This window comes from Lissotriton vulgaris, chromosome 11, assembly GCF_964263255.1.
Source record: "Lissotriton vulgaris chromosome 11, aLisVul1.2, whole genome shotgun sequence".
Taxonomy (NCBI): Eukaryota; Metazoa; Chordata; class Amphibia; order Caudata; family Salamandridae; genus Lissotriton; species Lissotriton vulgaris.
Window position 1 is genome coordinate 997688694 of NC_141699.1, and position 26124 is coordinate 997714817.

Here is a 26124-nt window from a genome sequence, read left to right on the forward strand (position 1 = left end):
AGTGGCCCGCACCAGAGGCGAGCTTCCTTGTGGTCATTATGTCGCACTGATAACATATTCATCTTTCATGTTCATGCGATAATTTACAATTCAGTATTGTTAGGTTTTGCCTAAATGAAGTGCTTTTAGACATTGGCAAAGCAACCTTTAATTAATAATATCAAATTAAATGCTGCCTGTGCTTCAAAAGTAAAACAAAGGGCTCTAGGCATTTTGTGTTGGTGACTAGTACCGGTATGAAAAATACAAAAAATACTGCTAGATGTTCTGTTTTAAATTCCCGTTAATTTGGAAACATTTCAGAGATTCATTTAAAAACATCCTTACGTAACCAACTACTTATAGTAGCCTGTCCATTCAGACCTACATTTTTGGTTTCATTTAAAGCAATTGAGTTTGATAATTGTTGTTGGTCGTTTTGGTTGTTCAATCACTTAACAAAGATTTTCAGAAGATTCTTTCTAGTGCTATAAAGTACAATGTGTTCCAGATAGGATGCACTGTGTACTCCAGTGGAATATTTAAAAAAAATGACTGGATTTATGTTACCTTATTTCTATTTCTTGTTATTTTTTTGCAGTCTAGCTTGACGAAGTTCTCAGACAGCCTCCAAGAAATGATCAATTATCACACAGTAAGTTTGCTCCGATGTAAACAAGAAATGTATGTCTTGGTTATCGATGTGTCTGTCATTACCCATTGAGTAAAGCTACAAAAGTTGTGTAAAACGGAGTCTCACAGGTCCTTATTTGCGATTATGTTTTATGCCACTGGACTTTCCAGTAATTAAACTGTGTTTTTTATGTTGAATGCTTACTTGGGAAAATATGATGGGCGGAGTTTGTGTAATAATGACGCACTGAATGTATTTCCGGCTGTTCAAAGAGTGGTGTGGTGGGGCTGGGTAAGGTTCCCTGAGCAACCAATGCCATTGTGGGTCTCAAGGAGCTATTCCTCTTTGGAAACACTGCCCAGATTTGGACCATCCAAAGGTTTGTCTAAATGAGGTCCGTGTTTGCCTGGTTATCGTTTGGTTGGTAATGCCAAAGTGACTGAGAGTGCCGCTGTACTTGTATGGACGCCATTGCACTTCTGCTGATGCCTGGGGGCTGGTGGTCACCCGCTCAAGGCTTCCTCAGCAGGTCACCCCAGTAATTCTTTAATAGAGCAGTAGCTTCCAAATGATGGTGGGATTGCTTCCTGCCGTACTTAAGCTACTACACTTTTAAGAAATAGGACCCACACTCCATGTTCCTTTTAAAAAATCTTTTTTACCTGACTCACTAAAACCAAGAATAAAACAAACACATTATGTTGCATTTTAATGTAGCTCATTGATCCCAATAGTTTGGCCATAAGTGGTATTCAGTGTTTTTTGCTTTGTGGCAACAATCCCGCCGGTTGGCCTAGGGTGTTATATGGACAGTGAGCATGAGGAGAAGGTCTAAGCGTTTACGCAGTTTGTTGGTCACAAACTTAATGTCCTGCAAGTCAGTGCTTAATTTGTAAAAGAATAAGTACTGGGATCCAAAGTGTTGCTCAGAAGCCCACAGGTGATACTATTGAATGTCGGAGGTGCTGAATGCCAAGGCTGCGTACGTAGTATTGATTCTACCTCGTGTCTTTCATCCACCATCCCTGCCTTTTTAGCTTACTCCGGCAGGTTCCTGCTTACTCTCGTTGTTTTTTTCACTGTTTTCTGTCTACTTATTTCATGACAAGTGACGGTGGGCCTCACCTGCAAGGAGTGAGAGGTGTGGTGCAGCGGCCAGAGCGGCTGACTCGGGAGCAGGGTGGTTCACGGTTTGAACCCCAGCGGCAGCTCAGCTCACCATCATGTGACTCTGGGCAATAGCTCACTTAATCTCACCAAAGGCCCCTAGCGCCTTGAAACCTTAAGGGCTGAAACGTTTGCGCTTTACAAATATGGATTACTTACTTACAACCACTGGCTCAAATTAAGAACTGCTTCAGGTGCTGCATACTGTTTCTGGAAACCAATGGTTGACTGGGTTTCTGGCAGAGGTCGAACAGGTTTGCTTTGTTCATGCCCTGATTGCATTTTGATGGTCTGCTACTTTCATCAATGGAGCTAAACACAATTTCAATCCCGATTTAATTTGAATTCACAGCTGGCCGAGCCCAAGTGCTGCTGTCTTGAGGCTGGCGAGCGAATTGAAAATTAAATCAGTCATCGCCCTGAGTGCATGTTTCCACTGCAGACACAGACTCACTGGAGACCGTTTCCTTTCCTATTAATAGTGCTTCAGTAACTGTCAGCCTCGTTATTAGTTAAAGGGTTCTGTTGTGTACACTGTCCAAGATCTCTGGAGGAAACCAGGGGCGGATCTCCGACACAAGAGCTTGACTGTCATTAAGTTCCTTTCGGAATACTTTAAGACAGAGCTTTACACACAGTTATTAATACTGCTAGCAAAATGTTGTTCAGAGCTACCCGAAGAATGCTGAAGAAAGGAAATTCTCCTTTGATAAACATGGTCTCTTGTTATTGTCGCATTGCTTACATGCCAGAACTATGACCGGAAGTCTCTGTATTTTTTTCCAGTATTCATAAAGCCTAAGATGTCAGAATCTGAGCTCGTGCATGTTTCCCTCCACTGCACTTAGTTCAGAGGTGGAAGGCCAGCTTCCTGGCCCGTCCGGCGCCTGTCACCACTTATGAGGTTATCTTCAAGTTGCGTCATCTGAAACTTGGCAGCTTGACCATGGACATGTGTCGGCCCGGGCTGGGGAACCAAAAGCATCTCTGGCAAAAATACTTAAATCAGCCCTCTTCCTTATCTCCTCTTGCTGTCTCTTTTCTTCCATCCATTCTTTCTCTACTTCTCTCCTCTCTAATTGGTTTTTCTCTACCTCTCGCCTCATTATCTCAATTATTCTCAGGGAGCTGGGGAAAGTGACAGGCTGTAGGATCTGCCCATGGCCTTTAAACCCTGCCTTCAAGCAACTTACAAACTCCAGATGGAAAGTGTCAATATTTTTATTTGTTCCTGTTTCTTTAAAAGATGGCTTGTACTCTGTGTGCTATGATCAAGATGACAATTGACAATTAGACTTTAAGTTCTACATTTTGTAAGATAATGGAGACCAAATAGGCATGTCCTTTAGAATTGGAAGTCATTCTACTTTCATGGCTGTCACCAGTTACGTTTGGCTTATTTATGATTTCTGACTCCTTCCACATCATGGTGTCAACAGTGGGGAAAGGTCTGATAAAGCAAATAGTTCCACTACCCTGTGCCTCCAGTAACCTCACTAATGGCCTTTCTCGAGTTTACTTAATCAGGAAAAAAACTTTACAATAATTCAGTATTTACAACGTACTGAGGTGGAGTATATTTAGAACTCGGCAAGCTCGTCAATTTGTGGTTTGGTAACTTCTTTGGCAAAACCCATCTGCATTTCTTTTTTTCCCTCAAATGTAAGTGTACTAAGGGTATCCTTTTAGCAATCGCCACATAAAACTTTTTTCCAAGTTTGACAAATCTGTTGTGTCTATTAATCTAGCAACTTGAACACATATGCAGTGTTTTTCCTCAATGATGTGGGGAGTAGGGACCAGCATGACCACTTCAGAGGTCCTCTTAGATTTAGCCTGTGGGATAGGCACATAAGATGAAAACAGACGAGTACGCTATTGAAGTCAGGATATGTGCACAAGTAGAAACTTTCTCTAGATTCATAGAGTTTGCCCACATTTTTTGAATAGTCAGGAGGCCACTGCTATTCTTTTAGCCAGCATTTTCATAAACAAGAACTTTGGTACCTGATAGTAGTCCATATTCATACTATCCTTTGATTCGGGGGAAATATCTTTATCTCCTCGTGCCTGACAAAAAGATGAATGCGTCCTTTTGTAACACAACTGGTGCTCGTGTAAAGCGCTTGGATACCTGATACCTTCGGGTCAAGCTTGCACTATATAACACTGGAAAAAAAATATGACTCAGTTCTTCATTGAACTTTTCCAGTTAAGCCACAGGAAGTCATTTGAAAGGTTTTCAAGGTCTATCTTTACAAAACTAAACATTACAATAGGCTAATATACAATATAGACGGTATACAAACCTTGTTCAGAAATAAAATTCATGAGTACTTTTATATATTTTTTTCTTCAATCGCTGCTGTGCAACATGGCTACAAATCATTGCTAAAGTCAATAGCACTCGTAGGTAAGATCAGTTGGCTTTCCCAATGCTTGTTCAAATGCATGGCTGCACTACAATGTGTCAACATTTTAGAGTGTTCTATACATAATTTGAATAAGTATTTAAAAGACATGTGCAGAATACTTTTTAAATCACACATTTTTACAAATTGGAATGCACGAAATTTACAGTGACGTTTGAGCGTTGCAGGACACTGTTCACATGGAATGAGGCAACTGACTATATTTTTCCACAAAGATGCCAACCTTGGCACCCTGTAAGGCTTAGTGGAGAGCATCTCCCATTCATTGTGTCCCCTCTTACTTGACTTATGGGCAAAGATAGGCCTCTCAGAGCTGCAGTATTGTCTCACTGAACAGATTCATCTTCCAGCCATGGGCATAGAAAAGGAAGCTCTCTTTCTCCTTCCTAAAGATTCAGGCTGCCCTGGGCCACAAAGAGCACTGCAGGCAGGGACCATGCAGCACAACGACAGACAGAAGGAAGGATTGACAATTATTGATGACAAAGCAGTGTTTTTTTATCTGTTCTGAGCAGGTCTGTTCTGGGGATAGCAGAAGGAACTGAGGCAGGAGTGAATAGGGCCAGTCCCTTGATAAAGAGAAGAATTGATTCAGTGAACATTGTGACTGCACACAGTATGTCTTGCTTCCAGAGCTTGTGTGACCCACTGACACCTTCCAGTCCTGTCAATGAAGTCCACTGGGCTGCCTATTCAAGGTTTTGGTCAATGCCATGTCTACAGTCCCTGTTCCACTCCTTACAACTACTAGTCATTCTGGTGCGCGGCATGTACCACCCTCCTGCAATGACCTGCTACCCTGGCTAAGCTACAGCCTAATTCTGTGTTGTAGCACCAAATGATGGGGCCACCCTGCAAAATGTGGTTTAGTCCCCCACATACTCCTGTAGCTCATGGATATCCATAGGCTTTATGCCAAAAGTGGACAGCTGATGGGTGGGAACCACCCTGCATCAAAGGTACTGTGAGGGCTTGTGTTATGCCCTTGGCTTAATGCAATTTTACACTGCAGTATCAGTTCTTGGACATGGGTGGACCTCAAGGCCTGAAAGTCTAGACCCTTTTTCATTTTAAATGAATCTGATCGTACTGCGCCCGTGGGACTGGCAACAAGAGACCCGGTCCACTAAAGTATGTGCCCGTGGGGTTCACTGGTACAAATGAAGGAATTCGTTCATGCATGCGTATTGCAAAAGATCTGTAGTTAATTTAGTTGTCTTACAGCTCCTCTCACATGGCTTACCCTTGATTTAGTTTTTTGTCACTCTTATTTGCTTTTTTCTTATTCAATAACTTGCCTTCCTCTTCTTCTTCGTCTCTCCCCTGGCGCACAGTTCTTTGGAATCCTTTTGATTGGCTTCCACTGCTCACAATGTATTCTTTTTAGGTCTCGCCTGGTGACGCAGCGCCAAAGCTCTGTCGCCAGCGAGATCTATTGCTGCTGACTTGCCTCTGAAGGGAGACAAGAGCTGGGCACGCGCAGGGCGAATGGAGGTCGTGAACGCGCCCGTGAACACGTGCGATGTGCACATCTCCTGTCTCCCTTCCGTCCACGCAAGCCAGCTGCATGCAGTAACTGTGCTAACAACAAAAACACATACACACACGCTCACCAGCCGCCCCCAGCCAGTGCACACGTTCTCGTCTCCCTAAACGCGCGCATGGCGTGCTTTCACTTTCTGTCCACGCTCCGCCTTCTCTCTGTTTTCTCTCCGACCAGCCCTACAGCGCTGGTCCTGGCAGACAGTTTAGCTGAAAGAAATCCTTCATATAGCGCTGTACACCGTAGGATTACTTGAGATGCCCACACAGATAGACCACAATAGCAGCCACTCAAGAGTCCATTTATAAGCACTTCAAAAAGGATGGCAGCCTCTCCCAACTCAAGCTCTATCAAAGTGTTAAAGGCATCATTGAAACACTTCAGGGCCTACAATTCAAACCAGGCAGCTCTTAGAGGGTCTTATCTGATCATGAGGTCACTTATACTGTAGTTAAAGCGCTGCGGTCCTGATAGAGGAGAGCGAAGGAGCTCAACTTGTGAAAGGCATTATACATGCCTCCATCACTAATGCCACTGATCCAGTAGAGGACGCTGTCAAACAAACCATCTACCAATTAACTGAAGATATCTCTCCGAGCCGTCAACCAGAACGCACCAGAGAGAGCGCGTCGTCAACAAAGCAGTCGACTATGTTAGACTTAATTGGAGGGTGCGGCTGAAACAGCTATCCAGGTAAGGCTAAAACAAGAGATACTGGTCTTCAAGCCGTAAACCACGCAATGCCCAAAGTAGAGGACCACGTGCTAGCGTGTCGTGTTCCATGGCCTGAACAGTGGAGTGCCCTTATGAGCTACAGCAGTCACCATTTCAATGTGTACATTGAAACAGGTGCAAGCCTTATGCGCGCTCCGCCATTCTACATGCCGTGCTACACCCGCTAATAGCGCCTTGCGAACGGGAGGGTTGGTGCTCGGGGCGCCCTATACTGCCTTCTTTATTCAAGCGTGAACAAGCGGACCCATTCCTTTTAAGGCGCAGGGAGCTAGGCGATTTGCCCAGAATCACCGGATGTTTGAGGATCGGTGCAGAGACTCGAACTGGGTTCCCCAGCTTCAAAATCCCACACTCTAGCCATTCTGCTATGTTGCTCTAAACAACACGTGTAGTGTGCCTTGCACTCCTAGGCCGTCGCGCTATCACCACCCCCCCCCCCCCGCACCCCCCCCACCCCCCTCCCCCCCCTCCCCCAGGGACAGCATAAAGGATCTGTGACTCGGCCCGCTCTCACCTGCTGAACTCCAGCAGCGCCTGCTTGGCCAAGTTCTACGTGACCTGCTCTAACAAACACACACGCACCAGCTGCCCCCAGCCAGTGCACGCGTTCTCGTCCCCATCAACGTGCGCAAGGCGTGCTTTCGCTTTCCCTTCCTCTGGCGTTTCAGTCCACGCTCAGGTTCTCCCACCCGCTGTGGCCCCCTCTCTTCCTCCCTCGCAGCTCTCTCCCCTCCTCTCCCTGCCTCCTCTTCGACCACCTCTTCTCTTCCTCCCTGCCCTTTCAGTCACCTTCCTCCCCCTTTGACTGCTTTGTGCCTCTTCCCCGCGTAGCCCCGCACTGCTCGGTGACCCTTGGCAGAGATCAGCCCTTGCACGGCCACGAGGATGGAAAACACACGGCCCTGCTGCTCACAATGTTCCTGCTGGCGATCCTTACCGGCCAGCTGTGGCTGTGTAGGAAGGTGGGTGCCCCTGGCAGACACACTCCCCACCCCCTGCTGGCATGTGAGAGTAATCGGCCTGGCACCCCTTGCTGGCATGTACACGTGATCAACCTGACACCCCGTGCTGGCATGTGTGAGTGAGTTTGAATGAACCTGGCACCCACCCCCACCTACTGGCATGTGTAAGTGAGTGTGAACGAGCCTGGCACCCCCCTGCTGGCATGTGTGAGTGAGTGTGAACGAGCCTGACACCCCCCGCTGGCATGTGTGAGTGTGAACGAGCCTGACACCCCCCGCTGGCATGTGTGAGTGTGAACGAGCCTGACGCCCCCAGCTGGCATGTGTGCGTAAGTGTGAACGAGCCTGACAACCCCCTGTAGCATATGTGTGAGTGTGAACGAGCCTGCCTGACTCCCCCAGCAGGCATGTGTGCGTGAGTGTGAACATGCTTGTCACCCCCCCTGCTGGCATGTGCGCGTGATCGGCCTCACACCCCGTGCTGGCATGTGTGCGTGAGTGTTAACGGGCCTGACCCTGCCCTGATTGTTAATAAACAGACCACTTTACATATCCTCAGACCTGTATACAATTTCATACCTCCCTGCATCCAAGTTATATATCTACAAATAATACGAGTGTATACAAATATAGCAGAGTGCAGTTTTTATTGCCAAGAGTTGCTTTACATCTTTGGTTTCATCATGTTCATTTTAGGAAGAAAGGGTTATTTTAGCTTAACTTTTGCTGCATTAGTTCTTCTTGAAAGTTATATATGGTGCCGTAGACTCAGAAGATTGATCCAGTGTGAGCACAATGGACAGTTTAATAAGGAATCATTCAACTGCTTCTTGAAGGTTATCTAACAGTTTGATGTTCTAAGGGCTGTGGGAATGCTCTTCCAGATTCTCGGGGCAGCACCTGCGGAGGACTATCTGTGCTTAGGTTTTATGCCAGTCTCATGTTTCCCCCCAAATAAATCATAATAAAAATACTTGTGTGTATGTAGGTGGGGTTTTGATGCATCCCCTTCCTGCATTCATCTGTTCATGCCGTTTAGGCTCCTGCCCACCAAAGCATACATGAATGGCCATGGATCTGCCCACTTCATCCACTGGCTGCTTGGACTGGGAGGGTTGGAATTTTGCATGCACCATCTAAGGAGTGCAGTGCAGTGCAGTGCCAGGAATGGTCTTCCTAGGCTGCTTGGCCACTACTTTATTTCATATTTGTATACTTTATATCTATATATTTATTATATTTATTGCCAAAAATGTTTTTCTTATGTTTGCATAAATAAATAAGTAAAAATAATAATGCCTTTTGTTTTAAAAACATAAATAAAAGGTATTATTTACAATGCCAATGGCTCAAACTTGTAACTGCGAGACCTATTGCATTGCAAATGCTTGTTTATTTAGCACTCAATGAGAGTGCATGTGTTTTATAGCTCTTTCTCTTGTGTGCTTTTTCACCCTCGAAATGTATCACTCCCTGAAATACACCTTTCCTCCCACCCTTCCCAGCTTGATTGTATAAGCACAGCAACAGGTATTGTATCCTGGGATTGTCTAGAGAGCAGACTGTAAGGGTTGTTTTTATTTATCTCCTTTATTCCACATATGGCATTATAGCCTGTGATTTGGCCCATGGGCATTTATGGCACTGGGAGAAGTACCATCTGCAGATTAACTCAGCTGGTGTCATAGGGAAAAGGGGTACTTGGCATAACACTTCTTTGGGAGGTCCATAAATCTGCTCCCTGGTCTGCTGCAGTACACTAAATGTCAACAAACCCAATTAGACATCTGCAAGCGCTCTCTCTTTTTTTGTGTTTAAAACAACACATTTCAGTGTTTCCTCTGTGAAAAGTGTCTGAAAAACAAACCATGCCATTTATAAAGATTCAAAACATTGCATTCAATGTACAGTTTTGATATACGTGTTTTGCTTTTTCCTCCAGTGTTTTAAAATGTTTTTTGTTTTAGTTTATTTAAGAATATTTTATAGATTAATATTGACAGAGAAAAGAAATGGGTACTCAAATTATAAAAGCAAGGCCTATTGGCTTTGTCAAATTGTGTTGCTAAATAAATCCAGAAATGTTACCTTTAACATCAAATGAGGCCCTAATTTAGATGATGTATGGATGCTTAATTTATTAATGTAGATCAGTGTTTCTGGGTCTCCAGAATAGGGGTGGGATTTGTCGCACCAGTGTTTGAATCGATCGAACATGCCGATAAATGATATAATTGTATCTGTTAAATATTTAGAAGGAGCATAAAGATATAACTTATGAAGGTCCATTCGTAATCGTTGAATTTTTGCCACTTGTTAACACTTTCAGTATTTCTTTGTATTAGTTTAAAAAAACTTTTTTTATTGAATTTTTGCTTTTCGGCACAATGCTGTAATGTCTGTTTGCATTGCAAGTTTGTGCTTTACTTTTTGTTTTTTTACTCATATGCTTTCACAAATACGTAATGGGGAACATTGCACTGCCATACCTATTCAGTATAACGTTTTTTTTTTTTTAACGCCTTTCGGGATCATTAAGGTGTATTTAAGTAAAACATTTTTTTATCATTTTCCGGTTATACAGATCGTGGGGCTATCGTACAATTATGAAATATGTTCTTTGTCATTTATGCATACAAGTTGTTGCATAAAAGTCATAGTAATGGGTTAAACTAAAGTTTCAGTTAGTTGTCTGAAAAGTAACTTTGCAATTTCCTTTCAGATCCTGTTTGATCAAGCTCAGAGATCCATTAAAACACAGCTCCAGATATTTATTAAGGAGTAAGTTTATTTTTCTTGTGGAAACAGATATGGTGTTTTAGCTGGCATTACCAATGAAGTTGTGTATGTATTTAAATGTCATGGTATATTTATTTTAAGAATTACAGACTGTTGTACATTCTTCCTCAAGTTCACTTACAATATTCTGTTGCTGCATTTTTTTCATGAATGCAATACATTCCAAAAGAGAGTACAGCAGAAAGACGTCATGTTTCCCTTATAGAAATAGTGAAAATTGTAAAACATTTTCTCGTTGATCCAAATAAGATTTTAACATTTTTCACTGTACCTCTCTCTTAATCGATTTAAGAGGCTTAGGACCTCATTTCGGGGCCGATTACAATACGCCAGTAAAGGCTCAGACTTTTGGTCGGAGCCTTTTGAGCTGCATTGTAATGGGCTGGTCGGTTTACTTTTCGACAGCCTCATTATGTTGGAGGTGGCCCGAAAGTAAACCGGCTGGTCATTTGGGCTGGCTTCTGATGAGCTCGTAGAGCCACTTGGCCAGTCGGAATCCGGCCTGTTATCTCAAGGCAGGCCTTTCCGCGCTTGAGATTACAATGCACTTTATCTGACATGGTTTTCATGCCAGCCTGTCCGACATGGAAACCGTGTTGGAGAGCATGTTTGGGTGCCCACAGCAGGGCCCGCTTTGGTGGACGGCCTCTGGTTGGAGGCCGAGGCGGCACCTATGGTGTCCCCTGTTGATCACTGCACCTTGTGGCAGGCCCTTCGAGGTACCTGCCATAGGGTGCAGGGATGAACTTGTGTTACGACCAATTTACGCCCGTAACACAAGGTCCCATTGAGGAAAGGGACCATTTGACCGAACTGTGTTCGGTCGCTTTGAAATCAGTCGGTCGGGACCGCCAACCAGGTGTCAGTTGGTCCCATGACCAAGTCGGTGTCATAATTAGCCCCTCCATGTTGGATGAGAAATGGGCAGTCTAAAAAAGTTGGTAGATTCTCTGTCTGCTTTTTTCGTTGTTCCCCTCTCTTATTTAGAGGCTGGGGAACCAGTCGTGATCAAAGAGATAGCATTGGGCACAAATATGATTCTGAGTCTATGCCCACCTCCTCAATATTTATGTTGATTCTGGGACTTTGCCCAAAGAAAATAATACTTTCTTCTCATGTCTGACTTTTCTGAAGTGGGTAGTGGGTGTATTGGAATCTTACAAAAACCCTTCTATTAGGCCTTGCTATTGTGGTATCTATTAGGGTTGCTATTTTCTGATCAAATTCTTTGTTAAGGCTCTTGCACTTCGTTAACATGAGGATAAGAAAGGCTTTTAACTAATTGTTTTATTTAGCTATGCCTAGTTGCATTTGTTGGGAAAATGATCGGTTTCCTTCATAGGGTTTGCTAGTTTTTTCAGCTTGGTATACAAGTACCAGTAAAATGTGCACGTTTAACTGGTTGCATAGAACCTCTCACCCATTAGCCCACATCAATCCATTTTAGTGTCTTCTGGCCCAGATATTTCTGTATTTATGATCCACAAGTATTCTCCATAATCTGGCCACTAAGCCTTGATGCTTCAGTACCGATCTATGTTAACTGCTTGCTTTTCCCATTGGTTCATCTTCTTACCTGAGATACTATTTGTAAGCTGAGTGTCTCCATCAGAATGGAAGGTACCTTTCTGAGCTCTTCACTGCGGGAGAGTGGTCATAGTATTGCTAACTTGGAGCAAAGAATAGCAAGTGCTCAGCTGCTTTCTGATATAAAGAAACTATGAACACTCTCAAAGTAAACCTCAGGTTAACGTGGCAACCTGTGGTACCTTTTGGTGTGGCATGAAGTGTTCCTGGATGATGGACTTCTGTTACTAATCAAATATTGAAAAGAATAAACACTGTGCCATTGGGTAGAGGTTCAATTCCCCATTCCATGTGTGAAGAAATGGATGAGGAAGGACATAGAAAATGAAGGTTGTCTTTGTTAAATTCTTTCATAAAGAAAGTCCATGCACACAGACTGTAAAGATTTGAGACCGAGGAATGTGTCTCGGATACTTTTTTAACTATCTGAGACTCACTTTCGCGATGCAGTATCCTTCAAATGACGTGGAGAAGTGACTGACCTCCAAACTTCACTTTTTCTCACATTTCTGGCTCGTGCTAGTAGAGGAAGGTTTGCTTTGCTAACCAATTTCACTTTCAGATTCCACTTTCCACAGGCAGGCCCTTGTATTTACTCCTAGAATAGACCCTGCATATTAATATCTTTCAAGACATTGATGTCCTGATCAACAAAAATCAAAGCATCTCCCAAAAACAAAGGGGTCTTGGCTCCATTACTGTCTAGTCAGTAAAATACTTGCAGCACTGGTTCTACAAAAACATTGTATATTATTTAGCTAAACAAATATTGCACTAAAGCTCAGATAAATATTCATACGAATGTGGGGTGTGCAACTGGCCAACTAGTATGCTGCTTCTCAATTGATTGCCCATGCTCCAGAATGACTAACTGGGCTAGGAAGTGTATTGAGTGTATTAAAAAGACACCATGGCAAGCCTGCTAGGCCTAATGCATGAACTTTATTTATACTCGGGAACATTTGTATAGTCGAGAACTGCAAGGCTGTACAATGGGCAAATGTGCACATATTCACTGGAGGGTATTGCATTAATTAACTTATTTTAAAAACCTATTATTGGCTTTATTCAATGCAGATACATTTCTGTTATTAAGTGCCAGAAAACATATTTCCCACTATAACCAGGAGTCTGTTACATCTTATGCATCATTTGGAGCCATTAATATCCATTATTATCTGTTGTGTCATCCTTAAGACTACTTTTCCCTTGTACCTTATGTGTTGCTGACCCCCACCCTTTTCAGTCCAACTACCTCCTGTCATGGTAGGGTTCTTCGCTCCGGCCAAATCCCCACATCTTTTCAGGTTTCTTGTGGCAAATCCAGGCCATGTATATCACTTCTCGCCATCTTTCACTAGTCCAAATATTCCCTCATGTCACCACTACAGGTGATGCAAGTCCTCCTCATTCTCTAACAATAGATTTGTCCTTTGAATATTTGCTATGTTTGAAGTAGATACTTATAGTTGAATCACTGCAGTTCAGTGGTAGTTGTTGTATGTGTTGCCTTCGCCTCCGTCACAGTTTCATTTCGTTAACATTATTATTATTATTTTTTTACCTTGGTACCTATTTTTATGCCTGGGTTGTCTTGTGGTTGCAGTGATTTCAACTTGTATCCAATGCTTTGTTTTGATTGCGTATTTAAGCTTCCATTTGTACATATGTTTTTGTGCTGCATAAATCCCATAATCATTGCACATGGTTAGATTAAGCAAGCCGTCTTATGCTCTAAAGAAATTCATAATATATTTCTCATTTTGTCAATGGTCTACTGTTTCATATTTATTTTACCATAAATATGTCCTACGTTGGGTGATCATTACAAATATTATGTTGGTTACAATAAGTACTTTTTCCTTTAGTGATCTTCGAAAATTCAAAGATGCAAAGAAGCAGTTTGATAAGGTCAGTGAAGAAAAAGAAAACGCACTTGTTAAGAATGCCCAAGTTCAAAGAACAAAACTTCACGAGGTGGAGGAGGCAACAAACATATTAATCGCAACAAGAAAATGCTTCCGGCACATAGCTTTGGACTACGTCCTTCAAGTAAGTGTACATTTTAAATGAGTACTCACAGCGTTCTCTATAAAAATCATATGTTTGACCTGGAACTTCTAAAATAGGTTTCAGTTCTGAAAGTTTCAATGTATTGTATTAAAGCAAAGAAATTATGCAGCGGGCAGTGCCGTTTTACAATACGAGAGCTTTGATGACCTGAAAATTATAATTGAATTGTCAGTCATTTTTAAGGGGTTGAAGCAGAAATTATGAGAGTTCTTTTCTAGACACTTTGTAACCAGTGGATGTGAGAGTAACTAACGGAGTATTTGCAAAGTTATCCCTAATTAAGCTAATGCTCTTTCTTGCTGCAAGGGCTTCTCAGGGGTGGCCAACACGATTGATTACCAAAGTCTACTGGAGATTCTAGAATCACTAAGGGTCATAGTAGATGTTGCATTGTAATGGTTGTCTTTCTTTCTGACCAACTGAAAACAGATGTTTAAGATTTGATATCGTACATTCAAAGATGTGCACTGGCAATCTGCAGTGTTCCTCAATTATCAATTTTAGCTCTTGTGCTTGTAAATCTTTACTAGGACCTTCTCAGAATTATGATGGAAGATGGAGATCCCCAGATGATATGCAAATCTACCTGAAGAGTTCAATAATTCAGGATGTGACCTCTATGAAAACCTGTCATCTAAAAATGTAAAATTGAACCTCTGTCACTCCTTTGAAGCTTAACCTGAGGAAATTGAGTATCTATTCATCAAAAGCCCACACAACCATAGATTAAATGAGGAGCTGCTTGCCAATCTCAAGAATGACAAATTCTTTTAAACTTTGCACACTGAGGTGAAATCGTTGGATATTTGTCTTGACTCTAACCTCTCCATGACTTTCCTCGCAAGCCAAACTGCTAACCAATCATAAGCAATGACCCAGGTCATTAAAAAAAAAACCTTCTTCAGCTGAATGTTTCTATCTCCGGTCTCCTCTCTGTCAGCTTTAACATTATCCACAATGTAATCCTTTGTCGTATCACGTTCTTTGTATGGTTGAAGTTTAACAATTTCACCATGGTATATGTAGAATTCATTAATACACACAGGTGAAGCCCATCTATAGGAATGTATATTTAAAATATATGAAATGAAGGCTTTTTTTGTGCATTTTGTTTACTACAGATGCAAGTCTTGGCGGCACATAGTGGCATCAGACTACTTGTATAGGTGATTACATTTCCTGGCATTACAAGAGTGCTGCTGATCAAGCTTGTCACACATTGCCATTCTATTTTGATTACACTCGGGAGGGGAATTTCTTGAATTTCCAGTTCTTCCTAGTATCATAAAGTCAACTGACATCTGCTGTTCAGTGACTTACTTTTTGTACCTAAAAACCATTACCTGATATCCAACATTTATTGCAGAGGAAACTCTTGTGTGTGTAAATGCTGTTTGCATCAGTATTTAAATCAAAGCACATCACAATTGGCACTTGTTTTTTAACCCGACCCAATAGCATCTCAGCAATATTTGCATGTTGAAATTACCCAGAAGCACCTCCAGTTTGGGTTGCTTCTATTGAAGGCAAAAATCCCAAACTGCAGCTTTAATGTCGTCCTTCTCTTTGAGTCTTCTTTAGAGTATACAAACGTTACTTTAATGTCATTGGAAATCTAATATTTCAGAGCAAAATAAAATTAGGAGTTGGTGCCAGAAGAGAATTTCAGGGACCTAATCGAAGGCCTTTTGTGCAGACAAAATAAGAATATTTTTTGGTGGATAAAGATTAATATTTTAGGGACCGAGCAGAAGCACAAAGTTTACAAACAGTCTGCTTTTTGGAACATATTCAGTATTCTGTTTGTATAGATGTAGGCAAATATTTATTTTCAGTACAACTTTATAAATGTACTAATGTTCTGCCAATCAAACGCAAGAAGAACCGGTTTTGCTGGCAGTTACTATTCCAGCCCCCTTGTCGCTTTTCTTTCATCTTCCATGAAGAGCTTGCCATGTCTTACATTGAGGTCCCGCTTAAACGTTCACCACTGTTGCTGTGGATATCTGTTTGGAGCTACCCTAAATGTATTTTTAATCAACAGGTCATCAGGGATGGTCTTAGTTGCTACTTTGGACTGAGAGTCCCATGGTTATCCTGTGTTAAATCGTGTTTTAGCTGTTTAGGCAGGCCATCTCTTTTTACAGATCCTAGCTCTGTGACGAAGCAAGGCATGCTTTTTTTAGAGAGACACACTTGAGCGTGCCAAATCATCTAATAGGCAGTACAGCATGCTTCAACTATTCCCAACACAGAGCCATATTTACTATGTGCCTCTGAAAACAGGCCTCTCTTGTTAAAATTTTGGTTTGGATCTTTACATTTGTTACTTTTTCCGTTAAGCCCATATGGATGCAACTGTATTATTGTATGCCCTTCTGATGGTAAATCGCCACATACTTTGATCCATTCGGTATTTTCCTGTAAGGTTTATGCTATGTAGGCTAAGCGCTATTTACTCCCTTTTCGAAGACTAAAACTTTTAAGCTTTGTGGTCCGGCACTGTGGTATTTGAAAACACTCAAGGACCAGGAAGCCTCTCTTGTTGTTGGGTCCTTTTAAAGTGTACAGTCTGATGTCTTAGCACTGTGCTTTATTAACATTCTATCATATATGAGGAAATATCTTATGACTTGGTAATTTGCCTAGCTGACAGTGTCATATAATATTTCGATATCTTTCTTATATAGTATTTCTTTTTTTTTTTTACACTTTTTAATGCCATAAGTTATTTAGCATGTACTTTTATGGTTATCATATATAATCGATAAAGTTGTATGTGACTTTTTTTTTTATAGAAGATAAGCAGTATCCTGGTTCTCATGCCATTCTTTGCTGCAATAATTCTTGAGAGTAGACGAGTACAAAAAATGCTGTTAATTACAAATTGTCATAAATGATATTGTTTTATATTTGACTGATACATTAACATGCAACTATTACTTGTCACTGTTAAAATCCAAGATCAAATCCTCCTAAAAATAGCATTAGAGTTAAGGATTACATTTATTAAGGCACTTAAAAAGTGTACAAATTCAGATTTCTTTAACCCCTGAAGCTTTAACACTTTTCCCATCGATAAAATCATACAAACGATCAATGTTGGCTACCCTCTTCAACAATAACTTCCTAACTGCTATGAAAAAGAATCATCCTTAAGGTACAATGTTTACACAACAGGATTTCTTTTCTACTCTTGTCCGCATAATGTTTTTATTTATATGATTGCATCTTATTTATTCCCTCATGCAGGCAATTAAACTAACCACTCCCTACTGTGTATGGTATTTTTCCCTGAACCTAATATCTAGATTAAATTCGGATAAATTGCTGGGTTAAAATGCTCAGGCTTGGCATAACTTTGTAGGATTTGCTAATAAATGAATTCAGCTAATTTTTCACTTTAACATCAACTTCTTTTGCATGGCGCCAATATATATATATATATATATGGCCATAAGAAGAGAAAATGTCAGTGATTAATTTTGTGCATGCTCTTATCGGAAGTCTGGGCTTTCCCTGACCAGTATGCCAATATGGAGTACATGGGCACATTTTGTCCCTATAGCCTCACATTTAGATGTAGTACGGTGCACTAACATTTTGATCTGCCATTAAATGGCAGAAGTGTCCCTGAATTAACAATAGCTGAGGTTGTATAATACAGAGAGTACCTGTTAAGTTACTTAGCTTTTTTGTCTCTTACTTTTAAGTCTGGGCTTTTTTGGACACATTTGTGTGAATGACACTTGATGAAGATTCTGATACTAAAGTTACTTGCTTTTTGAAAAAGAGGGACTTAAAAAGGAGCCATTTATGCAGACACAGCAAACATACACAAACGCAAAGGCACACAGAATCACAATCACATTAAGATTTGACGCAAACCGGTCCATAACCACACGACAAAGACCCACAGGCATACATCTCACCCTTCAACTTATTTGAACAATGTGATGAAGGAAGCCTACCAATTAGAACCGTAAAGTGTGACACCTTTGCAGCAAGTTCTAAATCTTATATTCATAGGCAAGTTGTCACATAAAGTTTTGGAGTAAATAAAGCACATTGAACACAGATATATTTAATGCACATATGCTTGTTTTTTAAAATGACGAATTGAATTATGTGTAAAATTGTGAAATGTCCTCACACGGAAATCAAATCGTCATATATTCTCTAATAGGCAGGCAGCTTAAGTCAGGTCTTAATGTAACTTAGTTATGATGCAAAAATTGAAAAACTCGGTGAATTTAGGTTGGGGGAGCTGTATGTAACTCAACTGACTTAGTAATGGTTGGGTTAGGCTTGACTTTGTAAATAACCACTACAACGTGCCTTGTTACTGGAGTTTATAGTTACAAGTCTATGAAATAAAAGGTAGCCTCTGACTATATTTAGTTTTCTTTGAAATGTAAGTAAAATAATGTAATCATTAACTGTTTGGTTCCTTTGCTATTTACTGCTAATGCCAGCTTATTTATTAAGATTAATGTTGTATTTTCTGTCTCCAGATCAATGTTCTTCAGTCAAAGCGGAGGTCGGAAATTTTAAAATCGGTAAGAAGCTAAAATCTGAACCTGTTTACTTGAAATCTTCACATGATTTATGTATCTACATTTCTTTGGAAGTTTCCTGCATATACTTGTTCATAGCGAATCCACCTATAATGTTTCATACTAAAAAACAAGGTGTTACTCCAACAATCGGAATGTGCTTGAAAATACAGAAGCACAGTCCTATAAACTCAGCCATACTAATGGTGCTGTGGCCAGCAAATATGAAAGTGTACCCTGCTAGGCACTAGAAAGCGTCCTGCACTCCTGATCACCCTTTAACCTCTCTGATGCTTATTGTTTGGGGTGGTGTGATGAAAACAACTTCCTTTGATTTTAATATACAATCAGTTGTGGTGAGTGGTGGAAAACTGTGTCCCAGGAACAAAATGCAGATCCCTTCTACTTCCCTTTATAAAAAATGCTTCATGAACTTGTCTAAAACACAAGCAGTATTTTTTCTTGCTATTTGGGGGTCTTTTCACCTTATGTTGTTGAAGGAAACTGTAGAAAAGTGCTAAGCAAGGAGCTCTCATATATCCATTAATAAGAATCCTGGATGACTGCCAAGCAGTAATTTCAGTAGCAAAACGTCAATTTCAGTCAATTTGAACTGTGGGAAAAATTATTTTATTCTCAGTATTGGAGACACAAAAGTGGGGCTATTCTATTTTCACCCAGCATGTTTTTCATCTTGTGCTTGACACAAAACAAAACGACTGAAAAAACGTTTCTCACTTCCCTTTTGAAAATTACACTACCTGCCCACATTCTGCTCTGAAGTTTAGCCTGTAGGCTAAATGAAATATTATTTCTTGAATAGTAACTTGTAAATAATCTCACCGCTACCCTCAAAAGAACCACTTGCTTTTACGTCCTTGGTTATAATATTTTTTTGTACAGTTTTTTACATTGCAAAGACATTTTATGAATACCAATTGCCTCTGTCTAGTAATGGTTATTGTAAGGCACCAGTCACTGAAGTATGAATTATACACAGGGACAATAGAATTATTTAGTAGTGGTGGACCCAATTATGTGTCACGGGTATCTAGATTGTGCAACACAAAAAGTCATGTTACAGTGTGGCATAGAAAACGAGAGCGCTTTTGGATAAGGGTTGCAGTACCTCACTGGTCATGTTAGATCTCAGTGTAGTATCTAACACAGTCTCCCATACCGTCTTGATACAGGGACTGCATGCACCAGACTTCGAGGGGAAGGTCTTAATGTGGCATAGTTTCTTTTTATTTAACAGGACCTGAACTGTCAATGAATCATGCTTCTTGTGAGAAAGCAGAATCGTACCTTGTGGGGTTCTTCAAGGCCTGAATCTGAGCCCCACTTTAGTTAACATCTACATCTTCCCTTTGGCCGAGTTGATTCAGATTTTTGCCTTTCCTTAAAGTCATAGGCTGATGGCACACACATTATCACTATGGCTGATGTCTCCACTGCAGCAGCCATGTTAGGTGTTGGTGGACAATTGAATGCTTGGTTATAAAACAGAGGTTTTTACCTTCAGGCCCTTGTGTATCAAACATATACCGAAATCTTTGGCTCTCAGAACTGGGAACTCCTCTTACCTTTGTGCACTCTGCTAAATATTTTTTTATTGATAAGGAGCCTATCATAGACCAACAAATCAGTGCGGTATGCTCGTGCTTGCAGGATAGGTGTCGAGGCTACTATTCTGTTTCGCCAGGACAATTGTAATGCACTATACTTGAGTCTGCTTCCAGAATCTCTGATCTGCCTGCAGCGCATGCAGAACTGGGCGGTTAGTGGTGATAGGCTTGCAACAGCAGCTCGTTCACAGGCCCGTAGAGCTTGTACTGGCTTCCCTTAAATAAGCTAGTGATGTTTAAGACCATAGTTATAGTTCATAGAGCCTTTTATACCTAAGGCACAGAGGAAATTTACTCCAGATTCAGGAGATAAAACTTTGCAATACCATTACCTAACCAACCCAAGTCTCATAAAGGTTTGAAAACCTGGCTATTCCAGCATGATGCTGTTCCCCCCCAAGTTCCATGACACACTATTTGGCTATTGTTTACGTATTATAAAAACTCGCCATTTTCTCATTTTAATACACAATAATACTGTACGGATAAACAAATTAACACTACTAGTACAAGTTAAACACCAAACCACACAAATTACCTTAAAGTTGACCATTTAACCTCCACATAGGGTATGCCATAATGCAGCATCGCATTTCACTTGTTTTTTTCATAACATTTGATCAGTTTCTGCTAGATACATTTTTTGGGAATTTGTAATTAATGCAGGGTGACTAGTGCGGCAAATCCATAATTAAAAGAGAACCTTTGGGGCTACAGAGTCGCATAATTGGAATGACCCTGGTAATAGGTGATACAACAGACCTGCAGCTGATTCAAGAGTCAGACTGGATTGCGACTTTTAAGCTATGTTAAGACATTTCTGATATCATAGCACAAAGAGTGGTGTTTTCTGAAAATACCTGCATAATCAGACTGAGATTCATGAAGGAAGAACTCAAGAAGAGAAGCACAGTCCAAAATGTTCTCTTAGTAATTAAATAAACATGTTTTCAGAGGACAATATCTCTAATGGAGGCTAAATGTATTCTACGAAGCTTGTCACAAACCTACTTTGAAACATAGTAATCGTGTTGTCAGCAGCCAGAGTCATCCCCTCTGGAATATGAATCTGCAACAGGCAGGTTGCCCAATCGCTCTCTGACTTGGATTTTTGAGCATTGCAATTGTCTGGAGGAAATGTCCTGCAGTCAACTTACTTATCATTTCTTTAATCTTGATTTGGAATCTGCTGAACATACGTTATTATTTTGTCCTACCCTTTCAGTGGGCATAAAATGTTGATTTAAAGAGTTGGTTTTATCTAAGGAAATCCGGACAAGAATGCTAGATATTATATTTTTTATCCAAAGCTAAACATAAAACTGTATGTCATGCAACTTGTTGTTTTTGCAAATATTTTTAAACTTCTCAGAGACCAATTGAAGAGTGGAAGCAGGGATGAACATGAACATGAACATAGAACAGACCATTCAAAAATAGCTCTTGGCAAGCAAAAACAGCAGTATTGATTACCATAGCACTGATTATTTGTAAGATACACTGGACAGAGACAATATTTTATTACAAAAGTGCACTTGATGAAGACACAAAAACAGAAAATGCTTTGAAGTGTCAGTTTAGAGCATTGCAGTAACTCATCCATCATAACTCCTCAAATGTTACTGAAAATGAAAAGGTAAAATGAAAACACTTTACAGGAGCACCAATCCGGCTAGGTTATCACATGAATTAGCAAGCCACCTGTATCAATCTTCATTGGTATCCACTCCTAATGAAAAATCAAGGAAAGCAACAGAGACAGAATTATTAAATAACCTATTTGAGTATCTACTCTTGCCTTAAACCTAGCGCCTTCTTCTGTCCATGCCCGAAAAGTTGCCGGTGGTGTCTCCTACTAAAACAACCCCTAATCTATGCTCATTAATACATGATGTACTTCTATGAATCCGTCTATAAGTTATTAAAAACCTGTGCCAGTTAGTCTATTTCTATAATATGTGTGTCTGCACTAAAAGCTGTACCAAATTACATATTCAAATAAATTCAAGAATCTAAATACTTGTAGGTTGACATGTTTCATTTCTTCACATTCTTGAATATTGGCACATTGATATTTTTATTTATTTCTTAGGGCTTCTTATTCTTGACTCCATACACGCTAATCCTACAAATAATTGAAACAACCACGAACTTTGTTTTATGCGTCATGGATTCATATAGCAAAATTCGCTCTTTTGTCACTATGAATCGTTGCTGGCAGTTTTTCCATTGATCCTGTAGAGTGTTTAGGCTACCTTTAGATAAGAATTTACACTATCTTTCTTGTTCCCTCATTTAACTTTGTTAAAATTTCTGCCGGTAATCCTGTCCTTGGTTTTGGGCTTTTTAGGGACATCAATTTTATCTTATTAGATAAGCATACATTCTGGTTGGCCTTCCTTCATTGTTGCCTGTTTCCCTCAGGTGCTTTAGACCTGTCATTTCTGAGGCAGAGATAGTTATGATGTTTAAGTCATTTTAACATATTCACCTGTTTCTCATTTTAATTATCTGACTAATTTAACATCCATACCCTTGAGTTTACACAGTACTTGTTATCACTGCTAGTTGCATTTGCTAAATTCAACCAGTCTGACCTGATTTAGGGCTTACTACGTAGGTCTTTCAGTTCCTCTGTAAAAGTTAGTACTGAGTTACAAACTATGGGGGCCCTCCAAGAAAAGGAAGGCGTCCCAAAACTGATGTTTTGGAATGTAGCTATCAATAATAATATTGTTTCGCCGAGATCCTGGGAGTGAGGAACGAGTAGGTAACTCAGCAGGTGGCTGACCTTGACGCTAGTGTGACTATAGGCACCGCCTCCCACTGGGACCTATGTTACGGAAAATATTTGTGCATTAAAATTGACCAAATCAGACGGTCAAACCTGTAAATTACGCACCGTAAACATCTATGCACACCTTAGCGTGTGTGCATAGTGCAGGTGTGTTCAGGGTTTAGCCTGAGCCACAGGTCCTGAAGAAAGCCAATCAATTGGAAACCCACTGGCTGAAACATGTAGACCACTTCACTTGGATCACTATTTTTTCACATCCTTGAAGAGACGTGCAAGATCATATTCTCTGATTCATATCCAAATATCTCGTTTTTAATCCTACCTCAGGGACCACATATTAAAGAATTTGGTACCCCGGAGTTAGTTCTAACTTTTCATTTTCACAGTATTCAGTACTCACAGTGAGTGAAAAAGCAGCTCCGCTGTAATTCGGGCGTCAAAGCACACCTAGGAGGCATTCTGCTTCCTGGGTGGGAACCGGATGATGAAGCATGCCTCCAACTAGGTTGGTGGGTGAGTGTTCTCCTGCAAACCTAATGGGGTCCCTGCAAGGGAAATCTTTTTTCTGATGGCCCGGATGATTGGGCTGTTAAGAGTTTATCTTCAATCTCTTTCTCTCTGTTTGTTGAATCTCAGATTGGGGGGATGAACGAGGCCCCTTCTTCCCTCCTCTCTCTCTTTTCCTTGTTAATTGCTATCAATAATAAAGCATCTGTTGGTGGAACTTTTAAAGAAGAGGGAAGCCATTTTGAAGCGTATGCTAGCTGCCACTGGTAACCAGTGTTCTGCTCCATGACCTGGAGACACAATGTTTCTATTCTGTTTTTGAGGGCTTAGATGCTCTTACAGGACGAATGAGGTAGTCGAGGATATGGGGCATTGCAATAATCTAGGCCGGAGTGAATAGAGACTCTTACTACTATTGCTTAGTGTTTTTCGGACAATAACAAGAGAATTAGTTTTCTAAGTTGTAGATAACACTTACTACAATATTGATCGGATACATCATGGTCAAAGTTAAAGATAAGGTTCTTAATTTTCACTTCTGGCTGAAGAACAAAGTTGAAACTTTTATGAGTTGTAATAGTCTGTATGGCAGATCACTCTTTGCAACCAAAAATAATGAGCTCTTTTTTGAGCAGAGGCTAGTTAGTTGACATCCATACTTGATTTTCAGCTAAGATATATGCATATCTATGCTTAGATTAATTTGGAGTCAAAATATGATGACTGTCTAGGAAGATTAAGAGCTGCTGGATTATTTTTCCAGTATTTTGTACAATACAGAGAACCAGTGATGGTCGCAAGTTGGACAACCCGGTGGTGGAAATGTTACCCTTTTTCAGAAGAGAAATAATCAGACTTTCTTCCCCTCACAAGAGCCTCCTGATGGAAAGGTTGCTAAGGTAGCATATGATGGGAGCAAATAAAGAAGCATGCTTTTTGAAAAGGTGGGAAGTGTCTGGATTACTAGGTATGTGTGTAGGTTAAAGTTTGGCCAGGGATGAGGTGATTTAATCAAGCAACACATTATTAGGCTCCTCGGATCATTTTAAATTTTTATACAACAAAGTTATTTAGTTTATTGCAAAACTCCTCAAAGGATATTATTTGAGAAAAGCAATAAGCAGTGATAATAGGAGGAAAGGGCATCCATATGATCGCAGAATGTGTCAATCTCTCCGAGTCTTAAAAGGCTTCTTTTGGGAAGGCCCTCCCAGTTCACAATGCAGTCCTGGTGGATTCTCGCCCATCTGTGTCTTGGGCTCAGGGGCCATACATCTAGTGTCTTCCCACTGATTACCATTGGCGTCAGTGTGGCCTACCCAGCCCCCCTACCCTGTCTCTGCAGCTGGGGCAGTCATGCGGACCCACGGTAGATGCAGTGCCGATCAGTATGCCGCCTCTGGTGCAAGCGGCCAGAGTAGGGCCCCACCCCAGGCTTATTTCCAGTGCTGGGGGGCAGAGCAGGCCCTCGCCTTGGGGGCGGCATCTGTACTCCAGCCCCCAGCATTATCAGGCACAGGCGTTACTGCGATGAACTCCGCGTGTGGCACAGGTGCATCTTACCAAGCGTCTCTTTTGGTCGCTCACCTCTCTGTCACCAGGGCCACTCCTCCAGGTCTCGCCTCTTTGTTGCGGGCATACGAGGCCAGCATCGACCGGGCCACCATCTTGGTCCATCTCAAACTGGTGGAGTCCCCCTGAGCATGAGTCTGCATCCCCACAGCCCCAGGTGGCTGCTTCAGGTACAGTGTAGTGTAAGGATCATCTGGCGGGGCTAGATGGCTGTGGTGAAAGGTTCTGATTGACGCAGATTATGTTGCACAGGTGTGTGGTCATCTTGGAGCCAGGCACTCTGGTGACCCCTCCGTGATGCATTTTTTCATTCAATGGTAAGAGACCATAGAAGATGTAAAGCGCCCTATTAGACTCTGTTTATTTTCTCCACTCTCTACTGTGCTTGCCCCTCTAGTACACTGCATAGCTAATTTGCCTGAGTTAAAACAAGTGAAACTTTATAGTTGGATTCATCAATCGAGCAAGAATTCTGAATCCCCTAGGCTAAAATCAGATTCTAAGACGATTACCGGGGGTAAGTAAATGAGCATAATTTATCATATCTTTTGCCTTGTTGTCTCTAGATCCCATTGATTATTAAACATTCTTGTTGTTAACAGATGCAATCTATTATTGTGAATTAGATTTTAAATTATACAACCACTTTCCATGTTGATTTTTCTGTTTGAATGAATGTCTCCAAGTTGGGCAAGTTTTTGTAAACATGTGAAGACAAGTAAGTACCTGATTCCTGAGCGAGGGCTCCTAGAAATGTATTTCTTTTAACCAACCTAGGCCACGTTTAGTGGTTTCTACCCACCAATATTTGTCACTTGGAGCTTTCATCTCTAATTGCTTTTCATAGTCCATTAGCAATGTTTACAATTGACTAAGGATGGTTATTGCTTTTTAAGTGTTTGTTATATTTGTCTGTTTGTGATATATGAAAGAACTATGCATGCATAGGAAACATATTTTGGTTTGTATAATCGTTATCCATATTTTCTATTGTAGATGTTATCCTTCATGTACGCACATCTAGCCTTCTTCCACCAGGGCTACGATCTCTTCAGTGAACTTGAACCACACATGAAGGAGCTTGGTTCACAGGTAATTAATTGAAACATTTTCTTTTATTTTAAGTCTTTCAATTCTGCATTCTCTATTCTTC

The 26124-nt window shown here is 41.0% G+C and overlaps 1 protein-coding gene across 1 annotated transcript in view; it reads left to right on the top strand.

The window, feature by feature from the left end:
* The window catches only part of ACAP2 (ArfGAP with coiled-coil, ankyrin repeat and PH domains 2), a 320820-nt gene that overhangs the window by 108022 nt on the left and 186674 nt on the right, over positions 1–26124 (top strand). Inside the window, exons 4-8 of the mRNA XM_086944277.1 lie at positions 581–634; positions 10175–10233; positions 13707–13890; positions 18426–18470; positions 25968–26063. Of these exons, the coding sequence (XP_086800403.1) occupies positions 581–634; positions 10175–10233; positions 13707–13890; positions 18426–18470; positions 25968–26063 (438 nt within the window). The remainder of the gene's footprint in view (positions 1–580; positions 635–10174; positions 10234–13706; positions 13891–18425; positions 18471–25967; positions 26064–26124) is intronic.